The sequence below is a fragment of the Crinia signifera genome, chromosome 9 (genome assembly GCF_055691185.1).
Source record: "Crinia signifera chromosome 9, ASM5569118v1, whole genome shotgun sequence".
In the NCBI taxonomy this organism is placed as follows: Eukaryota; Metazoa; Chordata; class Amphibia; order Anura; family Myobatrachidae; genus Crinia; species Crinia signifera.
In genome coordinates, this window is record NC_139225.1 from 18800349 (window position 1) to 18822315 (window position 21967).

At 49.5% G+C, this 21967-nt stretch overlaps 1 protein-coding gene across 1 annotated transcript; it reads right to left on the minus strand.

Moving 5' to 3' along the window:
* Positions 1-1950: 1950 nt before the first annotated feature.
* Positions 1951-20061, minus strand: TFE3 (transcription factor binding to IGHM enhancer 3). Its single transcript, XM_083161275.1, has 10 exons — positions 19697-20061; positions 12971-13084; positions 11073-11307; positions 10129-10371; positions 8475-8567; positions 7955-8072; positions 7804-7860; positions 6003-6078; positions 4361-4508; positions 1951-3504 (listed from the first exon to the last, which is right to left on the minus strand). The coding sequence occupies exons 1-10, from the start codon at positions 19798-19800 to the stop codon at positions 3136-3138; spliced, it is 1557 nt and encodes a 518-aa protein (XP_083017401.1). The 5' UTR covers positions 19801-20061; the 3' UTR covers positions 1951-3135.
* Between the last annotated feature and the right edge of the window lie 1906 nt (positions 20062-21967).

Consider the following 21967-nt stretch of genomic DNA (forward strand, 5'->3'; position numbering starts at 1 on the left):
TATATGTGAGACACCTTTGTTGTTGTTGTTACTAGGTCAATAAAGATACAAGCCTATACCTTACTCAATATAGCATTTTGTGCCATGTTACTGTGGTTGCCATGCTAACCTCCCAACTATGCAGAATTCAAATGGCTGGTCCTACTTTTCAGGGACTATCCCTACCACGGCCAACAGTGTCCAGCCGGCGTGGGACAAGATCAGTGCAGAGCGCCATCACACTGTGCCGGGAGAGGCTGCCGGTGCACTGGACAAGCCGCAGTGTGACAGAAATGGGTGCCCTGAGAATGGTGTTTGGGAACGTCTGCCATAGTTAGATTTGTCAATAACCCGCCCTCAGGTCTGCAACAACAGCCAAGTGTATGACTGCTCCGGTAAGGACAGAGCTGAGAAGGTCAGACAACAGCCTTGTTACTGTATGTGGAGGAAAGATAAGGTAATCTATAGTCGGGGACATGATTGCTGAGCAGGTTACCTGGTGCCCTCAGCTAGTGCAGATAAGGTAGATGGAGTGTTGGGTGAGGCTGGGTAGGGCCTCGTGTTATATTGTACCTGAAATGCACCTGGTTCTTGGGCAATATTTCCGCATTTGAGGTGGGAATTAACATCTAAGAAAAAGTGTCATCTGGGGAAATTAACTAAAATGGGAGTTCTATTTCACTTGGGATGTTCGTAAGGACAACCAATCAGAATCTCTAGAAGATAATAGTATCTGATTGGTTGCCCATAGCAACATAACATTTGAAATAGAACTCCCATCTTTGTAAATTTCCTTCACCATTTTCCCCTCCAGCCCATTTCACTAGATAGTTATTTGTGTAACCACTAATTTTTATGCCCCACCCCCAGCCAAAACAGTTTTACCCAAATGCTCATTGCCAGGGGTTACATGCTTTTTGCCAAGGTTTTCTTGCTCATTGCCAGGGATTGTCTTGCTCACTTCCAGAGGATGCTTGCTCGTTGCCAGGGAGTTACTTGCTTATTGCCAAGGGTTTCTTGCTTGTTGCCAGGGAGTTACATGCTCATTGTCTAGTTTAGTGCTGACAGGCGCGCCAATGCTCCCGGTGTCCAGCACTTCCGGGTATAACACTATACGCACTGTGCTACCCTGACCGGCGCTAGAGGTCCAGTAGGACCAATAACTGGAACTAGGGGTTAAATCCCTAGTAAAAATGTGTTGATTGGTGGACCACACATTAAGATCTTCTGAGCAATGGGCACATGGCGTCACCAGACCCCTCGCACCCCTGGCAGTGTTTGTGTTGCGCCCACTGAGTATTCGGTACATGTCTGGATCACTGGCTCGGGGATAGGAAGCACAGTGGGTTCTGAATGGATTCATTCTGATGAGGTCAGGTAAGGGGAAGCTGCCATTTGCATTGTATTATGTCTCAAGACCGATCACTACCACACTTATGGGGTAAATGTATCATAAATATGAGAAATTGCCCGTAGCAACCAGACCATTTGGAGCTAGGAGTGGGGGGGGGGGGGGTGTGTACTAAGCCTTGCAGAGTGATTTAGCGAAGAGAGAGAAAGTGTCAGCTAATCAGCTCCTTCCTAACTGCCAAGTTACAGACAGTGAAAAACTGAAGTAGCTGATTGGCTGCTACTTTATCTCGCAATTTTACCTCTCTCCGCACCATATTCCCCTTGGTTTCTGCTGCTACCAATGATGCCATACTCCCGATGGTACACAACTGAAAAAAATGGGTGCAGGGTGTGTGGCCCCCGTACCCCCAACCAACCACTAACTGACATTTTTCAAACTGCCTATAACAGGGCAGTTAAGAGCTGCTTCTTTATTTTTCTCCAAGGCTTAGCACAAGGCTCAGCTGCCTCACAATCTCATTAGTTGCTATGGGCAACACGCTCTCTTTTTTCCTTGAGAAGGTTTGAAACTTCCAGAATGTTCCGCCATCCCCTCATAACAGACTCACGCACGGCGTGTAGAGTGTAAAATATTTTAATGAAATACATAGTTATGTGTAGTAGTTTGTATGATATAAAACACAGAAGATAATATCTATGTAAAAACACATTCTCAATGAGGAAATAGGGTGAGACCTGCACCCCCAATACCCTCACCGCCCTTTACCTGTACCCCCAAATACACCTTTTGTCCCTGTACAGACACCCCAGTACATTCGTTCCCCCATCCCATGCATAGTCTGTCCGGCAATTAGCGCCTCCCTCGCACACTCACACGCGCACAGTGACCCGCACTCCCGCCTGACCCACTCTCTATCCGACACTCACACAGGCGGAGATGTATCAAGAAATGAACAGAGCTGAGAATTGACCAATCCGCTTTCAGGAAGCAATTATCAAGTACGCTCTATAAAATGATGGGTAGATGCTGATTGGTTGCTACAACCAGCTTCTGCACTGGTCCTGCTCTTTTTACCGCTTGTTACATCTCCCCCACAGTCTCACCGCAAGCCTTCGCTCAGACATACTGTACAAACTACCCATCGATGCCCACGGAAACACAGAGACATAAGTACTGCTTTCTTCTCGCACCCCTAGATCTCAACATACATAACATCCACATATGGTGTCACTGTAGCCTTTTATGATCCTTCTGTGCTTGCTACCAGGTACCATTTTGTTTATGCATGCAAAGTTTGGTGTCAGGCGCCATTTTGAATTTCACATCCTCTGCTATGAGGCGCCATTTTGAATTTCACATCCTCTGCTACCAGGTGCCATTTTGAATTTCACATCCTCTGATCATTACCTGACACAATCTTGTATTTTTACACTCCCGCCCCATTCTAGTCACGCTTAATGATCCACATTTGATGTTCTGCTCACAGGCCTATCCTGGGGGTTGACATAAACTGGCTTTCCTCAATACGAAAGACTTAAGAAACGGTATTCGCTATGAATTCACAGCTCTACTACAATTAGCGTCTGCCTAACCATTCCACCACCTCGCTAAACAAAAAAGGTCTAAGAGAGGAACCAAAACCTGCCTATCTGTAGGAGACGTTGGAAAATGAGTAGGATTCGATCAGGCGCTCAGTTTAGTCTTCGCTTAGGTGCACTGAATACGTCAGAGAATACAAGGTGACATTTCTTGCTATGAAAGAGTTGCTCTCAGGAGTCCATTTTGTTGGAGTCTGTGATGAATCAGGAGTCTTCCTCCATGCTAAAGCTACTGTGGCGACTGCTGGTCTTGGAGGCTCCTGGGGAGACGGATGAAAGAAGGGGATCCGCTTCCCCTAGCGGAGAGAGTGTGTCATCCATGAGAATGTCTGCGATGGCCGAATCCCCAGTCAGACTCAAGTCAAAACTCAGGCCCTGATCCACAAAGTCATTCAGGTGGTCTGAGAAATGGAGAGTGCCCAGGTCTAAGGTGGACGGGTCCAGGGCCTGCAGAGCTTGGACGCCAAAATCTGAAACCACTCCAGATAACTGTTCGGCCTTGGGGATGCCCGACAGCATGGATGGCAATGCGGTGGCTGTATTTCCTTGCATCTGAGCCTGCATCTCCAACTCCTGCAACATAACGTGAAGTATTAAGAACAGCGATCATTAACCCAGTGATCACGTTGTAGCACCCCGTTATAATATACGTTCTAAGGGGCCTCTATAATGATGCGCTTACTGTATAATATTCATCTTGTAGCAGGTATTTTCCGGACTTCTATAACCATGGTATTGGTTTTCTGCTGAGAGCGGGTCCCTGACCGAGCCACTAAAGCTGATCAAGTTGTTCCCTGCGCCCCTGCTGGGCTTATATGGCAATATACATCTTCAATTGTTGCGCCGATCAGACGTCCATTAGAATTTTACATGGCTGACCGATCCTGGATTAGCCACGCAAGCAACTGAACCCATCTAAAGGTCACATTTGGGTCTGAAAGTCCAGGTTTGGGCGCTCAAACACGGTTATTCTCGCACCTCTGATGCTGCCAGAAAAAAATGGTGTGCCACAAGTAATGGGCGTCTGATCAGAGCAACAATTCAATAGCTCTGACAGACGCTCATTACTATAGACGGGCAGCAGGGGGCGCAAGAAAGGATTGAATCGTCCTATTTTCTACCTCTGTGTCCTACTGTATAGATCCAATCTCTTCTTTCAGACCTTGCTAGATGCACAACCAGAAGCGATTCGACACGATTCCTCATGATTCACACCTGTTGGCATGGCTGCAATTTTTGCTGATGGATTTTGTTTCTGTAGGATCTATAAATGCTGGCGGCTTTATACTTAAGGCCCCCATACACTGAGCCAAAAGCATTTGGTTGCAAACCCCCCCCCCCATACCCTCAATGGTCGATCAACGCCCCCCCATCATGCCGTTCACATATTTTGTGCACGTACTGTATGTACGTATAACGCGCACGTTACCTGGACACGCAGGAGTAGACCCTGGTTCATGTGCTCCAGTTTCCGCTGTCTGCCCTCCAGGTCTCGCACCCTCTGCTGGTCTTTCTGCAGTTTCCGGATGTACTCTACGGAGGCCTTCAAGATGGTGCCTTTATTCCAACGCAGCTCCCTGTTAGCGGGAACCATAGAGAACATATGAAGCAGGACAGGACAATAGGGGTTAGTGATCAGCACAGAAGAGATGAGAGGACTGAGATGAACGGAAGATAGAAATAAACAGATAGTTTGGGAAATAGGCCTAATAAAGGTTAATACAGAGGAAGTACGGAGAGCTGGGGTTATGGTGCAGAGCAATAAGGTGAAGGTATGGAGAGGCGGTTGCATGGAAAAGAGTAGGAGAGGTGGTGGTATGGTATAGAGTAGGAGAGTTGGTCGGTATGGCAGAGAGTAGAAGAGGTGGTGGTATGGTAGAGAGTAGGAGATGCGGCGATATGGTATAAAGTAGGAGAGGCGGCGGTATGGTATAAAGTAGGAGAGGTGGCGGTATGGTATAGAGTAGGAGTGGCGGCGGTATGGTATAGAGTAGGAAAGGTGTAGTATGGTATAGAGCAGGAGAGGTGTGGTATGGTATAGAGAAGGAGAGGTGGTAGGATGGTATAGAGTAGGATATGTGGTGGTATGGTACAGAGTAGGAGATGTGGTGGTTTAGAATAGAGTAGGAGAGGTGGTGGTGGTATGGTAAAGAATAGGAGAGGTGGCGCTATGGTATAGAGTAGGAGAGTTAGTGGTATGGTATGGAGTAGGAGAGGTGGTAGGATGGTATAGAGTAAGAGAGGTGGTGGTTTAGAATAGAGCAGGAGAGGTGGTGGTATGATATAGAAAAGGAGAGGTGATGCTATGGTATAGAGTAGGAGAGTTAGTGGTATGGTACAGAGTAGGAGAGGTGGTGGTATGGTATGGAGTAGGAGAGGTGGTGGTATGGTATAGAGTAGGAGAGTTAGTGGTATGGTACAGAGTAGGAGAGGTGGTGGTATGGTATGGAGTAGGAGAGGTGGTGGTATGGTATAGAGTAGGAGATGTGGTGGTATGGAATAGAGCAGGAGATGTGGTGGTATGGAATAGAGCAGGAGAGGTGGTGGTATGGTACAGAGTAGGAGAGGTGGTGGTATGGTACAGAGTAGGAGAGGTGGCGCTATGGTATAGAGTAGGAGAGGTGGCGCTATGGTATAGAGTAGGAGAGGTGGCGCTATGGTATGGAGTAGGAGAGTTGGTGGTATAGTACAGAGTAGGAGAGGTGGTGGTATGGTATAGAATAGGAGTGGTGGCGCTATGGTATAGAGTAGGAGAGTTGGTGGTATGGTACAGAGTAGGAGAGGTGGTGCTATGGTATAGAGTAGGAGAGGTGGTGGTATGGTACAGAGTAGGAGAGGTGGTGGTATGGTACAGAGTAGGAGAGGTGGCGGTATGGTACAGAGTAGGAGAGGTGGTGGTATGGTACAGAGTAGGAGAGGTGGTGGTATGGTATGGAGAAGGAGAGGGTGTGAGAAGTGGAAGATTGCCACCAGAAAAGGCAGGAAAGACCATCATTGGATGTGAGGCTGAGGATGAAGGTGAGGGTAAGGCGGAGACGGGGATATACCCCGCTCTCTGGTAACACACTTACGGGTCGCTGGACTTCGGGATGAGTGTTCCCAGCTCCTTAATTCTATCATTGATGTTGAATCTCCGTCGGCGTTCAACTACAGAGAGAAGAGACGCGGTAAGAGGTGTCCTACGGTGCCAGCGGAGAAACAACTGCCATATTATGTTACACTCAGACCCTAGCCTGAAAAGGATGATATCTGTGTGGAGTTTCTCCCAACTGCTCAGATATCATTGTCCTCTCCCTGAATTGTCCCTTGTGGTTTGGTGGCCAATTTAGACTTTGGCTCCACAGGGAAAAGGGCTGATGTAAGTTCTTGGTTTTATAATAATGCTGTTATAGCCTCCAGGACCTGTCTTGTGATCATTATGTCACGGACATTATATACCAGGGAGGGATGAGCAACCTTAGAACCGAGCCGTGCGCTACAACATAACAGGGGGCCTTGCAGAGTATGGGTTACCTAACATTGGACATGCTCAGGCAGAGAGGCTGCGCCGCAGGGTGACGGCACAAGAATGCCAGAAGATCCAGTCGGGCAAGTTTTTATCTTTCCATATTCTGGCCACAATGCAGAACTAAACTCTCAGGTATCTGCAGGAGGTGCATGCGTAGCAGAACCGCAGACAGTCAGTGACAATACAGTGAGGACCTTATTCTGGTTGATTCGCAAGGCTGCGGATTCAGACCAGAATAACCCCCTGAGTGCGCTCAGTAACAATACAGTGAGTACGCTCAGTGACAATACAGTGATTATTGCACTCAGATGTAGATGCCGCGAACAGCGGAAATCTTTTATCTCAAGTAAATGATTGATTGTACTTTGGAGCCGGAGTATTCTACCTAGAGGACAATAGTCTAACAATGTTCTAATGTGTTGCATTATCCCATGTTGTGGGTGTGTGTGCGTGTGTGTGTGTGTGGGGGGGGGGGGGGTGCTGCTGCCCATGGCAAGGCTGGTTCTAGAGCAAGAGGTTATGAGTTCACCTCCACCATGGAGATATGGAAAGCATAACCTGCTAAGCTGGGTACACACTAGGTGGCATGTGTAACTTGCAACATGCGGGTGCCAAGAGCAACGGCAAGGGCCATGCTGTATCATGGTAAAAATCCCACACACTTACCGCCCTTGCCTCCCCCCCCCCCCCCACACACACACACACACTCTCCTACATGCAAAGTCACCGCCCTCAACCCCCACCCCCCCACACACACTTACCCTCTTGCCTCCCCCCACACACACACTTACCACCCCCCCACACACTCCACACTCACCCACCTCGTGCACACTCACCCCCTCAACCACGCACACCCCCTCAACACACACACACTAAGCCCCCTCACACACACTTACCTACACACACACACACACTTATTCCACTCACCCCACACACTTGCCCCACTCCCCTACACACACTTACCCCTCCTCATCCAATGCTCATACTTACCCCCCATGCACACACTTACCCCCCTCGCACCCTCTCCACACACACTTACCCCCTCACCCACAACACACACTCCCCCCACCCACACACAAACCCCCTCCCCACACTTATCCCACTTCCCTACAGACACAAACTTACCCCACAAACACACAGTTACCACCTCCCCCCAGTTAGCCCTCCCACACACACACTTACCTACACATACACCCCCCCTCGCCTCCACACACTTACCCCCTCCCCACCACACACATAAACACACACACTTACGCCCCTCGTCACCACACACACACTTACCCCCTTTTACCAACACAATCACAAACTTACCCCTCTGCCACAGATACACTCTTTGTCCCCCCCACACACACACAGAGACTTACTCAGGTTGTGGTTGTCTTTCTTCTGACGCTCCTTGATGATTGATTTGGCCTCGTGTTCTGGGTAGAGGAAGAAACAGGACAATTAGACGATTCCATCCATACATCACACAGAGAGTGAGAGCGAGTATAACCGTGAAGGCTGGGCACCCACCAAAGTACTCTTTCTTGATGTTGGGCAGCTCAGCTGGGCAGGAGTTGCTGGAGGTGATGGCTGGTGCGGAGATTCCGGGGGCACAGTACATGTCCAGGAGGTTACCAGAGACCGGCATCTGCACACACAAGAATATTATATAGCACCGTTATTAATGTACTGTATCTGCTGCCAGTGATTGTACCTGTACATGTTATTAATACGCTGTGGCTCTGTCATCACAGATGTGTCCTCGCACACTGAGGCCCCAGTCAAACCAAATGGGCCCTCTCTAGGCATCAGTTTGGGTGTGACTCGTGTGCATCTTATTTGCATAAATAAAACAACTTTGCAGAACAAGGAGCAGACAGAGCTCAGAGAGATGCCCAAGCCTCTTTGCTCATTACATCATGTGCCATGTGACTGTGGTTGCCATGGTGATCAAACGATACCGTGCCGAATAATTAATCACTTAAAGAAACATGAAGAAAAAAGTAAAAGAAAATTAAATTTGGAAACGAAAAGTGTGCCCGTAACTTACTGTGCTAGGTAGATTTTCCCTTTCCACATATGCCATGATTTCATCATTGAAGCTGGACTCTAGGCTTATGATCTCATCGATGACGTCATCAATCTAAAACAATTGAAAAAAGTCTAAGGAAAAAAATACAGGTTATCTGTAAAATGGAAAACGCTCCTTAGTTGGCCTTGGGGACTCTGGAGATAGACGTCTAAAATCTACTCTTCTATAGGTGTATTATAACGTCAGTGCTCTGCACTCGGCAGTGGGGGAGAGCAACATTAAAGTTAAATGACAAACTGTTCCAGAACGTTGTGGAACAACTCTGCAGTAAATATATTAGTAAAAGGATCATTGCCAGATTATACAATGTACACGTATACCCTTACTTTATGTCACTGTTATCACTGTACACCTGATCTGGGTTGGGGGAAAGCAAATAACAATAAAAAGCCAAGTAACTTTCCACCTGGAACAAGCCAGGCAGCAGGACCGGTGTAATGGTTAGCATTGCCAAATGCCACACTGAGGCCGTGAGTTCTATTCCAACCATGGCCCTAACTGTGTGGAGTTTGTATATACTCTCCCTGTGCGAGAAATCTAAATCGCGGCGTAAGAATAAAGCAGCCAGTATTTACCCTGCACAGAAACAAAATACTGTAACTCCCCCAAATGCAACTCTCTGTGTACATGTTACAACTGCCCCACCTGCAACACAGCATGGTTTTGTCCTTTTGAGAAAAAAGGTGTTTAGCGATCAGGTCTGAATTATTCCCACAGTGAAATCACGCCAATCGCCATCCAGCTACAAATCCATTCACAACTCAGTCGCCACCAAATGTTTGACATAGACCGGCTGATCAGGGATGGAGCGGACATTGCAGACCCTCCCATAAAACGTACGGTCACCACTCGTCATTTGATCATCAATCCCCTCACAAATTCGTACAACAGTGATTAGGTCCGTACACGCACCCATATATCTGTAGTCTCCCTATAGGCCCTTATTCTGGTTCACTTGAATTCTCTCTGCACATGTTACATCTGCCCCCCCCCCCCCGTAGTGCGCATGGTTTTGTCCATTTGAGAAGGAATTTCTTTGCGAGTGAACCAGAATAAGGGCCATACTGTCTGACACAGGAGAGGATGTAGTATCGGAGCAGAAGTAAGACATCCGCAGAGGTTACCACTAACCAGCGCTGCCTGGATATTATAGCCAGCATCTGTGCTCCAGAACAACTCCCCTGGCAATATAATCTGGGGTGCAGGGAAGGTCCTTTGCCTTCAGATTTCCTCTTACATAAATATAATGTATTAGCTATCTGGTCCTGCCACTCTTTTCAGACATGTTTCTATGTCATCAGGCAGGTTGGTCAATTTTTTTTTCTCCTTGGATGATTCAACACAAATCTGCCTGTTAGGTACAGTGTCACCCAGGGCAGAACTGCACTGACTCTCAGGGGCGCACCGAGGAACAGCTCTGCCGAATTATATATGTATACATGGCTGGAAAGCACAGAAAGAAGCTATATAGGCCAGTCAGGTGATAACCTCTAGAAACCAATCGTAAAGCACAGGGGGGCTCAGGGGGTATCTCCGGGGAGGTTATTGGGTTTATCAGTGATGTCACCCCTCACTCGTATGTTGCTTTCCCTCTGTTGTATATACCACCTACCTCTTTTTCTGGATTGGAGCCAATTTTCAGCATCGCCAGGGGGCTGTTGGGGGCACTGCTGGCCGAGGGGAGCAGCGACTGCTCGGGCTGGGGAGAGGCAGTGGGCGCTGGCGCGGTGGAGCTCGGGGCAGAAGCATGAATGGGCATCTTCGTTCCGAGCGTGGTGGACAGGTACTGTTTGACCTGCTGCCTCTGCGACTGCTGTATGTGGTACTTCGTAGGATTCTCCAAGTGGGTCTGGACCTGGCAAAACAGAAGACGTACTGTATGAGGGAATGGCATGAGATGTTGGATGTACTGTCGCTATGCACGCCAGGCCTAACCCGTCAGTCCCGTCGCTGAACCTCCGTTATAGGTCCATGCATGATCCACAACCCTGAAGCTTGGGAATAAACAACAACCACTTGTTCTCTGCATAGCTAACTCTGTGACTCTCGGTGTCTTCTGACCAATCAGAGCGAAGCCGGTGTAGTTGTAGCCTATACAGTGACCGGGCTTAACCCAGTCATTGGCCACGTGGGCTCCTCAAGAAATAAGTCATGCAGAACCAAGTGGTTGCCTTTTCTGCAAAGCTTCAGCCTTGTGAATTCTACAAGGGATAAAGCTGTGTCTCTATTATAGTGCCACAGTTTTATCATTCTTTTATTTGCAAAACTGTGGTGGGCATGCTGGAACTTGTAGTTTCACAAATGCCAGAGAGCCGCCGTAATCCCAGGCCTTCATCCAAAAGACCCAGTGGTCCGTCCCATGCACCCATTCTTCCCAGGGTGCATTAGTTCATCCCAAAGCGCCAATATCCACGGATTTGGGACATAGCTCAGGTTGAGTGGTCCAATCAGGAGCCTCCGTCATGGGAACTGTGGCTTCTGATTGGCTCTGTTGCTGCTGCTGTCATTTTGAATCTACATGCCTTTCTGTCAGTGTGGAAAATGCCTAGGCCTTACCTTCAGGATCTCCAGGGGCACCTGCGCCGAGGTGGGACGGCTAGCGGGGTTCACGCTGATGGCGGGGGTCATGGCATTGCTGCGTTCTGCTAGGACCTGAGCCGCCTGCTGCTCCTGTTCCCGGCGTTCCTGCTCTTGTGCCTGCGCTCTCATTAGCTGCTGCCGCAGCAGAATCCGCGATGCCATTGTGTTGGGTGTCTGAAGGGGAGCCTGAGGGGACTGCGTTGGTGTCTGGCTGTAAGGGGGGGAAAGGTGACGTTACATGAGAATTCAGCACATTTTTGTTAATGCTTCTTATAGACATGGGGAAAAATAACCTCTCTACACAGATGTGTTTCCATAACAATATATAATTAGCAATCATCGTGTCCTCAGCAAGGAGCCGATTTAGCATAGGATCACATATACACTGCGATCATTACCAAGTAGTCCAGTAGCGGCTACAGTGTGTTTCTGAGGTTTTAACAGAGGATATCAGGCATACTGTATGCAATACTTCAAGCAGTGTCTGTTTGGGGCGTGGTACCTGCTGGTCCCCATTCATGTTCTCTTAAGCTGAATTCATACCCGGCCAATCTGCTTGCCTATCTGGTGATTGGTAAGTTCACACACACTTACCAATCCTCTGCGTCACAACTGGGCGGGCATTTCAATGTCACCGGCTGTCTCTACAGCAAGTGTGCGAATGGTAGACGGATCGCCCGTACACTCAGCCATCTGTGCAGATATATTTGTAGATATAGCGGCCTTCGGCTGTGCTGTGGTGCCGTCACGATATGACTGCGAACAGTGCTGATCACAGACATATCAGGGGTACACACCAGCAAGTTTTCTTTTGCCCGAAGCATGGCAAGCGCAGCGAGCCATGCGAGGGGACATGGTGCTATGTCAACATTAAGGACAAAAAAAGTGAATGTCTAACTTTTGTCAATGTCTAACTAATGCATGTCTAACTTTTGTCAATGACTAAATAATGCATGTCTAACTTTTGTCACTATCTAAATAATGCATGTCTAACTTTTGTCACTATCTAAATAATGCATTTCTAACTTTTGACAATGACTAACTAATGCATGTCTAACTTTTGTCATTGTCTAAATATTGCATGTCTAACTTGTCAATGTCTAACTAATGCATGTCTAACTTGTCAATGTCCAACTAATGCATGTCTAAAGTTTGTCATTGTCTATCTAATGCATGTATAACTTTTGTCACTGTCTCATTATTGTCACTAACTAACTAAATCATGTCTAACTCTTGTCAATGTCTAACTAATTAGCATGTTTTACTCTTGTCAATGTCTAACTTTTGTCAATGTCTAACTAATTAGCATGTCTTTGCTTTAAAATGCTGGAAAACTGCCAGCCCAATCTGACAATCGATCTTTAGATGTATGGCCACCTTAACTCTTGTCAATGTCTAACTTTTGTCAATGTCTAACTATTGCATGTCTAACTATTGTCCCTGTCTAATTAATGCATGACTAATTTTTGTAAATGTCTAACTAATGCATGTCTAACTTGTCAACAGCGCCCATAATGGGGAGCAAATTACAGGGACTGTATATTTCAGTGATGTTCATTCTGCACAATGGGTCATTGTTACGTCCATTATTCCCTTTGTACAATACATGCTGGGTGCCTGCGGCTGGGGAAATGTATCTATCTGTATGTTCTATATTTGGAATTGCTGAGTGTGTGGCAGGGCTTTATCGCGTGCTGGGACAGCAGTAACGCAGCTTTTCTGCTGGATGTTAGAACCTTATCTGAGTTTCCTGTTGACTGCTGTTCCCTGTATTCTCCATATCTCTGTATGTTGCGTCATGCATTCCTTTCTGCCGGTGTGTCCCTGAGTGTCCTGACGGGGGGATGACACAGGCCTCCTGTTTGGTCAGTTACCTGGCGGGTATCGGCTGGCTCTTCAACTGGTAAAACTGATCCTCGCTTGGTTCCAGATCTGTCTCCACGTCAATGTCGGCGACAATCCCGGATTCTGGCAACAGCGGGCTCAGACTGTGGATAAGACAAAGAGTATAGTGTCATTGGTAATAGGCATCACATCCCTCCTAATACACAGACATCCAGACACTGACCTCTCCCCTCCTCCTAATACGCAGATATCCGGACTCTGACCTCTCCCCTACTCCTAATACACAGATATCAGGGGAGACTGACCTCTCCCCTCATCCTAATACACAGACAACAGGACACACTGACCTCTCCCCTCCTCCTAATACGCAGATATCCGGACACTGAACTCTTTCCTCCTCCGAATACACAGATAACAGGACACACTGACCTCTCCCCTCCTCCTAATACACAGACAATAGGACACACTGACCTCTCCCCTCATCCTAATACACAGACATCAGGGCACACTGACCTCTCCCCTCCTCCTAATACACAGACATCCGGACACACTGACCTCTCCCCTCCTCCTAATACACATACATCAGGGCACACTGACCTCTCCCCTCCTAATACACAGACATCCGGACACACTGACCTCTCCCCTCCTCCGAATACACAGAGATCAGGGCACACTGACCTCTCCTCTCATCCTAATACACAGACATCAGGGCACACTGACCTCTCCCCTCCTCCTAATACACAGACATCCGGACACACTGACCTCTCTCCTCCTCCTAATACACAGCATCAGGACACACTGACCTCTCCCCTCCTCCTAATACAAAGACATCCGGACACTGACCTCTCCCCTCCTCCTAATACACAGAGATCAGGGCACACTGACCTCTCCCCTCATCCTAATACACAGACATCAGGGGACACTGACCTCTCACCTCCTAATACACATACATCAAGGGACACACTGACCTCTCCCCTCCTCCTAATACAAAGACATCTGGACACTGACCTCTCCCCTCCTCCTAATACACAGAGATCAGGGCACACTGACCTCTCCCCTCCTCCTAATACACAGACATCAGGGGATACTGACCTCTCCCCTCCTCCTAATACACAGACATCAGGGCACACACTGACCTCTCCCCTCCTCCTAATACACAGACATCAGGGGATACTGACCTCTCCCCTCCTCCTAATACACAGACATCAGGGCACACACTGACCTCTCCCCTCCTCCTAATACACAGACATCAGGGCACACTTACCTCTCCCCTCCTCCTAATACACAGACATCAGGACACACTGACCTCTTCCCTCCTCCTAATACACAGACATCAGGACACACTGACCTCTCACCTTATAATACACAGACATAAGGGGGCACTGACCCCTCCCCTCCTCCTAATACACAGACATCAGGGCACACTGACCTCTCCCCTCCTCCTAATACACAGACATCAGGACACACTGACCCCTCCCCTCCTCCTAATACACAGACATCAGAGGACACTGAGGTCTCACCAGAGAACACTGGCCCTGACAGATCGCGCAGCACACAAGGCCGACACATCGCTGACACGTACAGTAGCTGTGCAGCGCTGTATGCTGGGCGATTTTGCTGAAGCGATCTGAGCAATCTAGCATCGCTCAGAACAGTCGCCCCATGTGTAGGCCCCAATAAAGCGGGCGAGACAGGGGCCTGTTGACGCGTTCCACCATCTGCAACAGTGGGAGTTATTTTTGTCTGGGAACACTCATCACATGGAATGGAAACTACAAGGGGTTCGGTCATAAGGATCAAATTCAATGCAAATTCACGCGGAGAGCGTCCCGGCCTACATAAATATTTATACTGCTCTGCGCTTCCTTGTAGCACCGTAAGAACAATAGCAGAATGCAGAGGAAGTACCTGAATCTGTTGTCCCAGCCCTGCTCGTCCCCCTCACCCCGAGAGACGGGACGCTCTACCCTGCTGCTAATAAAGGGGCTGATTCATACTTGTTCACTAGGATGCTTATCTTTGGATACTCGGATCTCCCCCCCATGTGTGCAGTGCCAAGTCTAGTCTAATGGTGCCCATACACACTGTGATAGCAGCGTGCGTTCCGATGCGATGGGATCTGGGCTCCCGTGGGCATCATGCGATCACAGGGATTAAATCATTGGCCACAGTTTTATTTACATTACCGTATCCACATCTTGCATTGTGAGGACAGAGAATGGTGGGCGAGGCGCAAAAACCCTATGGAGTCAGCCCCCACAGATCACTCTTGCCTGGAGCGCAGCCGATTGCCCACCATGCTGAGGAGGAATCTGCCACCTCAGCTGGTTACCCTCCTCTGCCTGCTTTGCGCACCATTTCGCCCCGCCACTGAGGTTACCGAAAAAATTGTGCTTGTGATGCTCTGTGTGTCCCCTCTGCCCCAGCCTTTTACACTGCTCCCAGCCGCACCACACCCTGGGCTCCTTACTGGCTGCCCTGGTCCCCTAGGTGCAAAAAGGGGGACAGGGTACCTGCCCGCGCCTCCCCCTCCCCACTCCCTGTTGCTCTGGACCGCCGGCCGTGCGGCCTGCCACATCGCCGCCATACAGGCACCTATGCTTTCTTACTGTCCCTGTAATAGTTTATCTTGGTGGACATAAGGGTTCACCCGATTACATCTTCCTTTATACAGACCTTAGTTTCAGTCCATACACATCGCTCGTGCATCATAATTTTATCCAGGGTCTGATAAAGGTGTGTGGGGTCCCCAACGCAACTCATCTGTGGGGATCCCTACTGGTAAAACTGTCAATCAAATATGCTGATGGTGTTATTACGCGGTATAATCTGTAAATGCTCCCAGCACTATAAATGTGTTACCCACTGCAGTGCCCCCAGTTCACATTACACCACACAGAACCCCCAGCACACAGATGCCCCCACGCTTGGTATATAGCTTTGTGTGTGAGTGAGCGACCAGCCCTGCCGCCTTGTTGGTTACCCGGCACTGATGTATATAAATGATTATCAGTATATATAATGTAACACTGGATGCCTGTCTGAGCTTACCGGCCGGTGTAACGCTGCATACATAAGAGAGTGTCTATGGCACGCAGCCCAGAACATTTTATAACCCAGGCAGAAATGTCATTCATCATAGTACAAGACACATTGTATAATCTGTTATCTAAACTACATGACATGATGCCAGGTGGACTTTCCCCAGAACCGGATTTGTCTCCTTGCGCTGGCTCCCACGTTGTTGGGCCATACTGGGCAACGATGGTGGGTGGCCCCCGGGAGCCCATGTACCAAATAATATTAACTTTTTCAGGTCATTTTTATTGACCTCAAGGTCAACAAAGGGCATTGTTTGGGTTCAATGCAAAATTCCTTTCAGCAACAGAGCACCCGTATTGGGTGCTTGCCAGGTGCACCAGGTATGAAGAGGGCAGGAAACACTCTATAACCCATTTTATTTCTTTTGCAGAGTGGAAACGTCCCCAAATTCACAAGCATCGCCCCTAAAAATGCCCCCAGCGCCCCCTTTTATCTTATTTCAACAATCTTGCTTTGCAAAAAGTGCTGTGCTGATCTGCAAAGCTCGGCACACTGCAGAGCCTAAGAAAAGACAGCTCCCAACCCCCCACCTCATCAGCATCCACTGTAAGCATTCCACTGTGCAGACGCCGCCATCTTGTTTTGCATACACACTGCACAGTAGCAGGAATCTGGGTGCCATGGTTGCCTACCTTTCCGGAATGCCCAGTCTGCCCCCAAGGAGCTCCCTGAACCCAACCTCTCCCCTAGTGAATCGGACCGTCCAGAGGGTTCACAAAGTGCCTCTGCAAAACAGCATGAATCGCGGGTGTTGGTCTATGGTGACAATCCCAATTCATATCAGTGTATCTCAGTGCACAAGACCTAGGGATGGACATTGACCAAATCATTGATGTCACAACCAATGGCGATGGTTTAGGCATTTGATGGTGGAATTTCCCTTCTTCTGTATTTGTGCAGTGGCGCTACTGCTCTGGCTCTCTGTGCTTCCGAACCATCAATGGCGAAACCCTAGAAGAAGTGAGCATTTGAAAATGTACTCATCACCTATGTACCACGGAGGCAGCCACGTGGAGCCGCCCCTTACGCCCCAGTGACGTCACTGGTTCCTAAAGCAGTGATTGGCTGACAAATATTGGTGGTCAGGGGTCTCTGTACAAGGCCCCCTACTAATTTCTAAAACTGTGCAATGAACGTAGATAACCTGACCTGAAATTATATATATATATATATATATATATATATATATATATATATATATATATATATATATATATATATATATATATATATATATGCACCTCCCTTTGCAGATCTGCATCCTGCGTCTGATAATAAAGGTGCACTGGGAAGCACTAGGTCGGGGAGTTTGGTGATTACACAACTACAAGTGTGGATGAGGAGAAGGGGGAGAGCCGGTATTGCTGATGTCAGCCGGTTCTGGAGACTGGAGAGGGGGCAGGTACAAAGATTAACCCTGTGCTAATATTAAGGATCTCTAGTTACTTATTCTCAGCCTTTTTACTGTCAATAGAACTCTGCCTGATGTCTGGATGGTGCCTGGTTATTACCCCACTCATACCAGGAATCCAGCATAACGAGGATCCCACCTATTAATAGGTTCAAATATTCATATTGTTTGTGTTCTGAGGCTCCAGGCTGTGGCCGGCCACAGAATTGTCTCCTTGTTTTCATCTGCTGCGCGCTTCGGAATGACTAAGCAAAAGGACAGTATTGCTTCATCCTGCTCCTTCCTCCCACCCTACACCCACAGTGATCCTCCTGTGCTCATGGCAAACACAATCCGTGCCCAAGAGCTTGCCATCTAACCAAACCCCTCGCCCAACACCTACAGCCACCTCCTGCACCTCAATCTCTCACAGTTCTCCAAACACCTACACCATACTCGCTTACACAGTCCCCCCAAAACCTATACCGCACTCACACAGTCCCCCCAACACATACACCACACACACACAGTCCCCCAACACCTACACCGCACTCACACACAGCCCCCCCAACACGTACACCACACACACACACATTCCCCCCAACACCTTCACCGCACTCACACAGTCCCCCAACACATACACCACACACACACACACAGTCCCCCAACACCTACACCACACTCACACACAGCCCCCCCAACACGCACACCACACACACACAGTCCCCCCAACACGTGCACCACACACACACACATTCCCCCCAACACCTTCACCGCACTCACACAGTCCCCCCAACACGTGCACCAAACACACACAGTCCCCCAACACCTACACCGCACTCACACACGGTCCCCCCAACACCTACACCACACACACACAGTCCCCCAACACCTACACCGCACTCACACACGGTCCCGTCAACACCTACACCGCACTCACACACAGTCCCCCCAACACCTACACTGCACTCACACACAGTCCCCCCAACATCTACACCACACTCGCACAGTCCCCCCAACATCTACACCACACACGCACAGTCCCCCAACACCTACACCACACACACAGTCCCCCAACACCTACACCACACACACAGTCCCCCAACACCTACACCACACACACAGTCCCCCAACACCTACACCGCACTCACGCAGTCCCCCAATACGTACACCGCACTCACACATGGTCCCTCAACACCTACACCACACACAGTCCCCTCAACACCTACACCACACTCACACAGTCCCCCAACACCTACACAGCACTCACACACAGTTCCCCCAACACCCCACTCTGACACAGTCCCCCCAACACCTACACCACACTCACACACAGTCCCTCCAACACCGACACCGCGCTCACACACAGTCCGCCAACACCCACAATGCGACACACAGTCCCCCCAACACCTACACCGCACTCACACACAGCCAACACCTGCACCACGCTCACACAGCCAACACCTGCACCACACTCACACACACAGCCAACACCTGCACCACACTCACACAGTCCCCCCAACACCTGCACCACACTCACACACAGCCAACACCTGCACCACGCTCACACACACAGCCAACACCTGCACCACACTCACACACACAGCCAACACCTGCACCACACTCACACACACAGCCAACACCTGCACCACACTCACACAGTCCCCCCAACACCTGCACCACACTCACACACAGCCAACACCTGCACCACACTCACACACACAGTCCCCCAACACCTACACCGCACTCACACACGGTCCCCCCAGCACCGCCTCACACACAGTCCCCCCTATGCCGCACTCACACACAGTCCCCCCTACGCCGTACTCACACACACAGTCCCCCAACACCTACACCGCACTCACACACGGTGCCCCCAGCACCGCCTCACACACAGTCCCCCCTATGCCACACTCACACAGTCCCCCTACGCCGCACTCGCACACACAGTCCCCCCTATGCCGCACTCGCACACACAGTCCCCCCTATGCCGCACTCGCACACACAGTCCCCCCTATGCCGCACTCACACACAGTCCCCCCTATGCCGCACTCGCACACACAGTCCCCCCTATGCCGCACTCGCACACACAGTCCCCCCTATGCCGCACTCGCACACACAGTCCCCCCTATGCCGCACTCACACAGTCCCCCCTACGCCGCACTCGCACACACAGTCCCCTCCTATGCACTCTGCAGCAGACCAGCAATGGTTGGACAGGGGATGCAATACACACATTGGCAGTAGTACTGAGCATTGTTACCTGAGCAGCTGGATGCTGTCAGCTCTTGAGCCCACCAGGACATAGACCGTGTGCTGAGAAGAGCTGTGCACTGTAGGGGTCTCACAGCCTATATCATGAGACATTGCTGGGGACTTCCAGAGAGTAGGGGGTCCTGTCACTCCACCTTGCAATGCTTCAGGTTCCTCCTGGATTCACTCAGCACTTTGCAGGGGGGGTCCCCAATATTCTGTCTCCTCCTTTAGGGGCAACACCCGACACTTCAGATATTTAGGATTTTACCCGCTGCCCCTATCCTGTCCCTCTCAGAGCCTCCCTGTCTGTTGACTGTCCGTGTATCAGTTCATAGTGTACTTCCCATAACTAGGACAGAGCAAAACAAGCCCCCCCTCCTCCTTCCTCACTGTGTCTGCCTCCCCCTCCCTCTCCCCCCTCTTCCTCCATGGGCAGGCGCAGACACTTTTACCCTTGCAGCCCTGGATCAGGCCTATTTCTGCTATGCAGATCCTACAATGGCTTGGCTGGGTGGAAGGGGTTAATGGATGACTCATGGACTAGGGAAATTCCACAGCAGGCATGGGCTGACATAGGAACAATGGTACAGCCAATCATAGGTCACCCCGATGGCGACGTCAACCGGTAACCCTTTGCTGCCCGCAGACGTACCGTGTAGTATAAATACACCTGTGTACACCGATTATTTCATTTATTACCAGTTATTTATATAGCGCATACATATTCCGCAGTGCTGTACAGAGTATATTTGTACACTCACATCAGTCCCTGCTCCATTGGAGCTTACACTTCTATATTCCACATGTACACGCACACAGACGTTCTAGGGTTAATTTGTTGGGAGGCAATTAACCTACCTGTATATTTTTGGATATTGTGAGGAAACCGGAGTACCCGGGGGAAACCCAAGCAACCGTGGGGAGAATATACAAACTCCACACAGTTAGGGCCATGGTGGGAATCGAACCCATGACCTCAGCGCTGTGAGGCAGTAATGCTAACCATCAGGGCCGCCAATAGGGGGCTGCTGTGGGTACAGCTGTCCCAGGCCCCGGCCTCTGGAAGGGCCCGGGCTGCTCATTTTGCCCACCGCAGCCCTCCTGACTAACTTATTCAACCCAGGACGCCGGCGGAAATTAAAATGCTGCACCGGTTTTTGAGCCAATCAGAGCTCGCATACCAGCAGCCAATCAGAGCGGCTGCTGGTGGGCTTCAAAATGCAACATTTATTTAGTGTTGGTTCTGACTAGAGATAAGTGGTCCAAGGAATCCGAACGGCTCTTAACACACAGAATCCGTCAGACTCGGAGGCCAAGCGTCATTTTCCCAGCGTCGGATTCTGAGGTGGTTTGGTTTCTATATAAGGCACCAAGGCCGGGACTTGGTTCCATTTCCCGCTAATGTTTGCTCATACCATGCCCCTGTTTTTGACACTATGGGGGCATGGCCAGCACTGTGTATGCTGCTGGCCATGCCCCCAGCCCCTCTCTTTCATTGGATAGACGATAAAGCTGTGGAAACCTACAGAACCAGTGACCGAACCGGGATGCGGTCATTTGGTCTACAGCATTATGGTAGACCTTTATTAGGTCAACACCATTAGGTCGACATTGGTCTAGATCGACATAGGAAAAGGTCGACATGGTTCTAGGTCGGCAGGTCATTAGTTCGACAGGTCATACATTCGACAGTGTCTAGGTCGACAGTCAAAAGGTCGACATTGAGTTTTTCACTGTTTTTTGAGCTGACATGTGCCGACAGGCGGTATTTCATGCCCTACCATCCACTAGGGCGTGGTGGGAGAATAAAATAGTGTGCCGAGCGCAGCGAGGCACCGTGCCCGACGCATAGCCAGCGCAGGAAGCGATGCGAGGGGATCTGGTGCACTTTAAACTGTGTCCATGTCGACTGTTTTGACATTCAGGTAAAAAAACAGTGAAAAATCCCATGTCGACCTTTTCACTGTCGACCTAGACATTGACGAACTAATGAACTGTCGAACTAACGACCTGTCGAACTAATGACCGTTTGACCTAGAACCATGTCGACCTTTTCCCATGTCGACCTAATGGTGTCGACCTAATGACTGTCGACCATCATGCTGTAGACTAAGTGGAGTTGCTTACCCTCCTTCCACCAGGGGGACATTATCGGAACAGACACTAGTTTTATTACCTACAATGGACCAGGGAGGTTATTCTACATGATTTTTAGAAACGGCGCATGCGCATAAGCACTTATGCGCAAGTGCAGCCTCTTTGTGCGAGCAGGCACGGC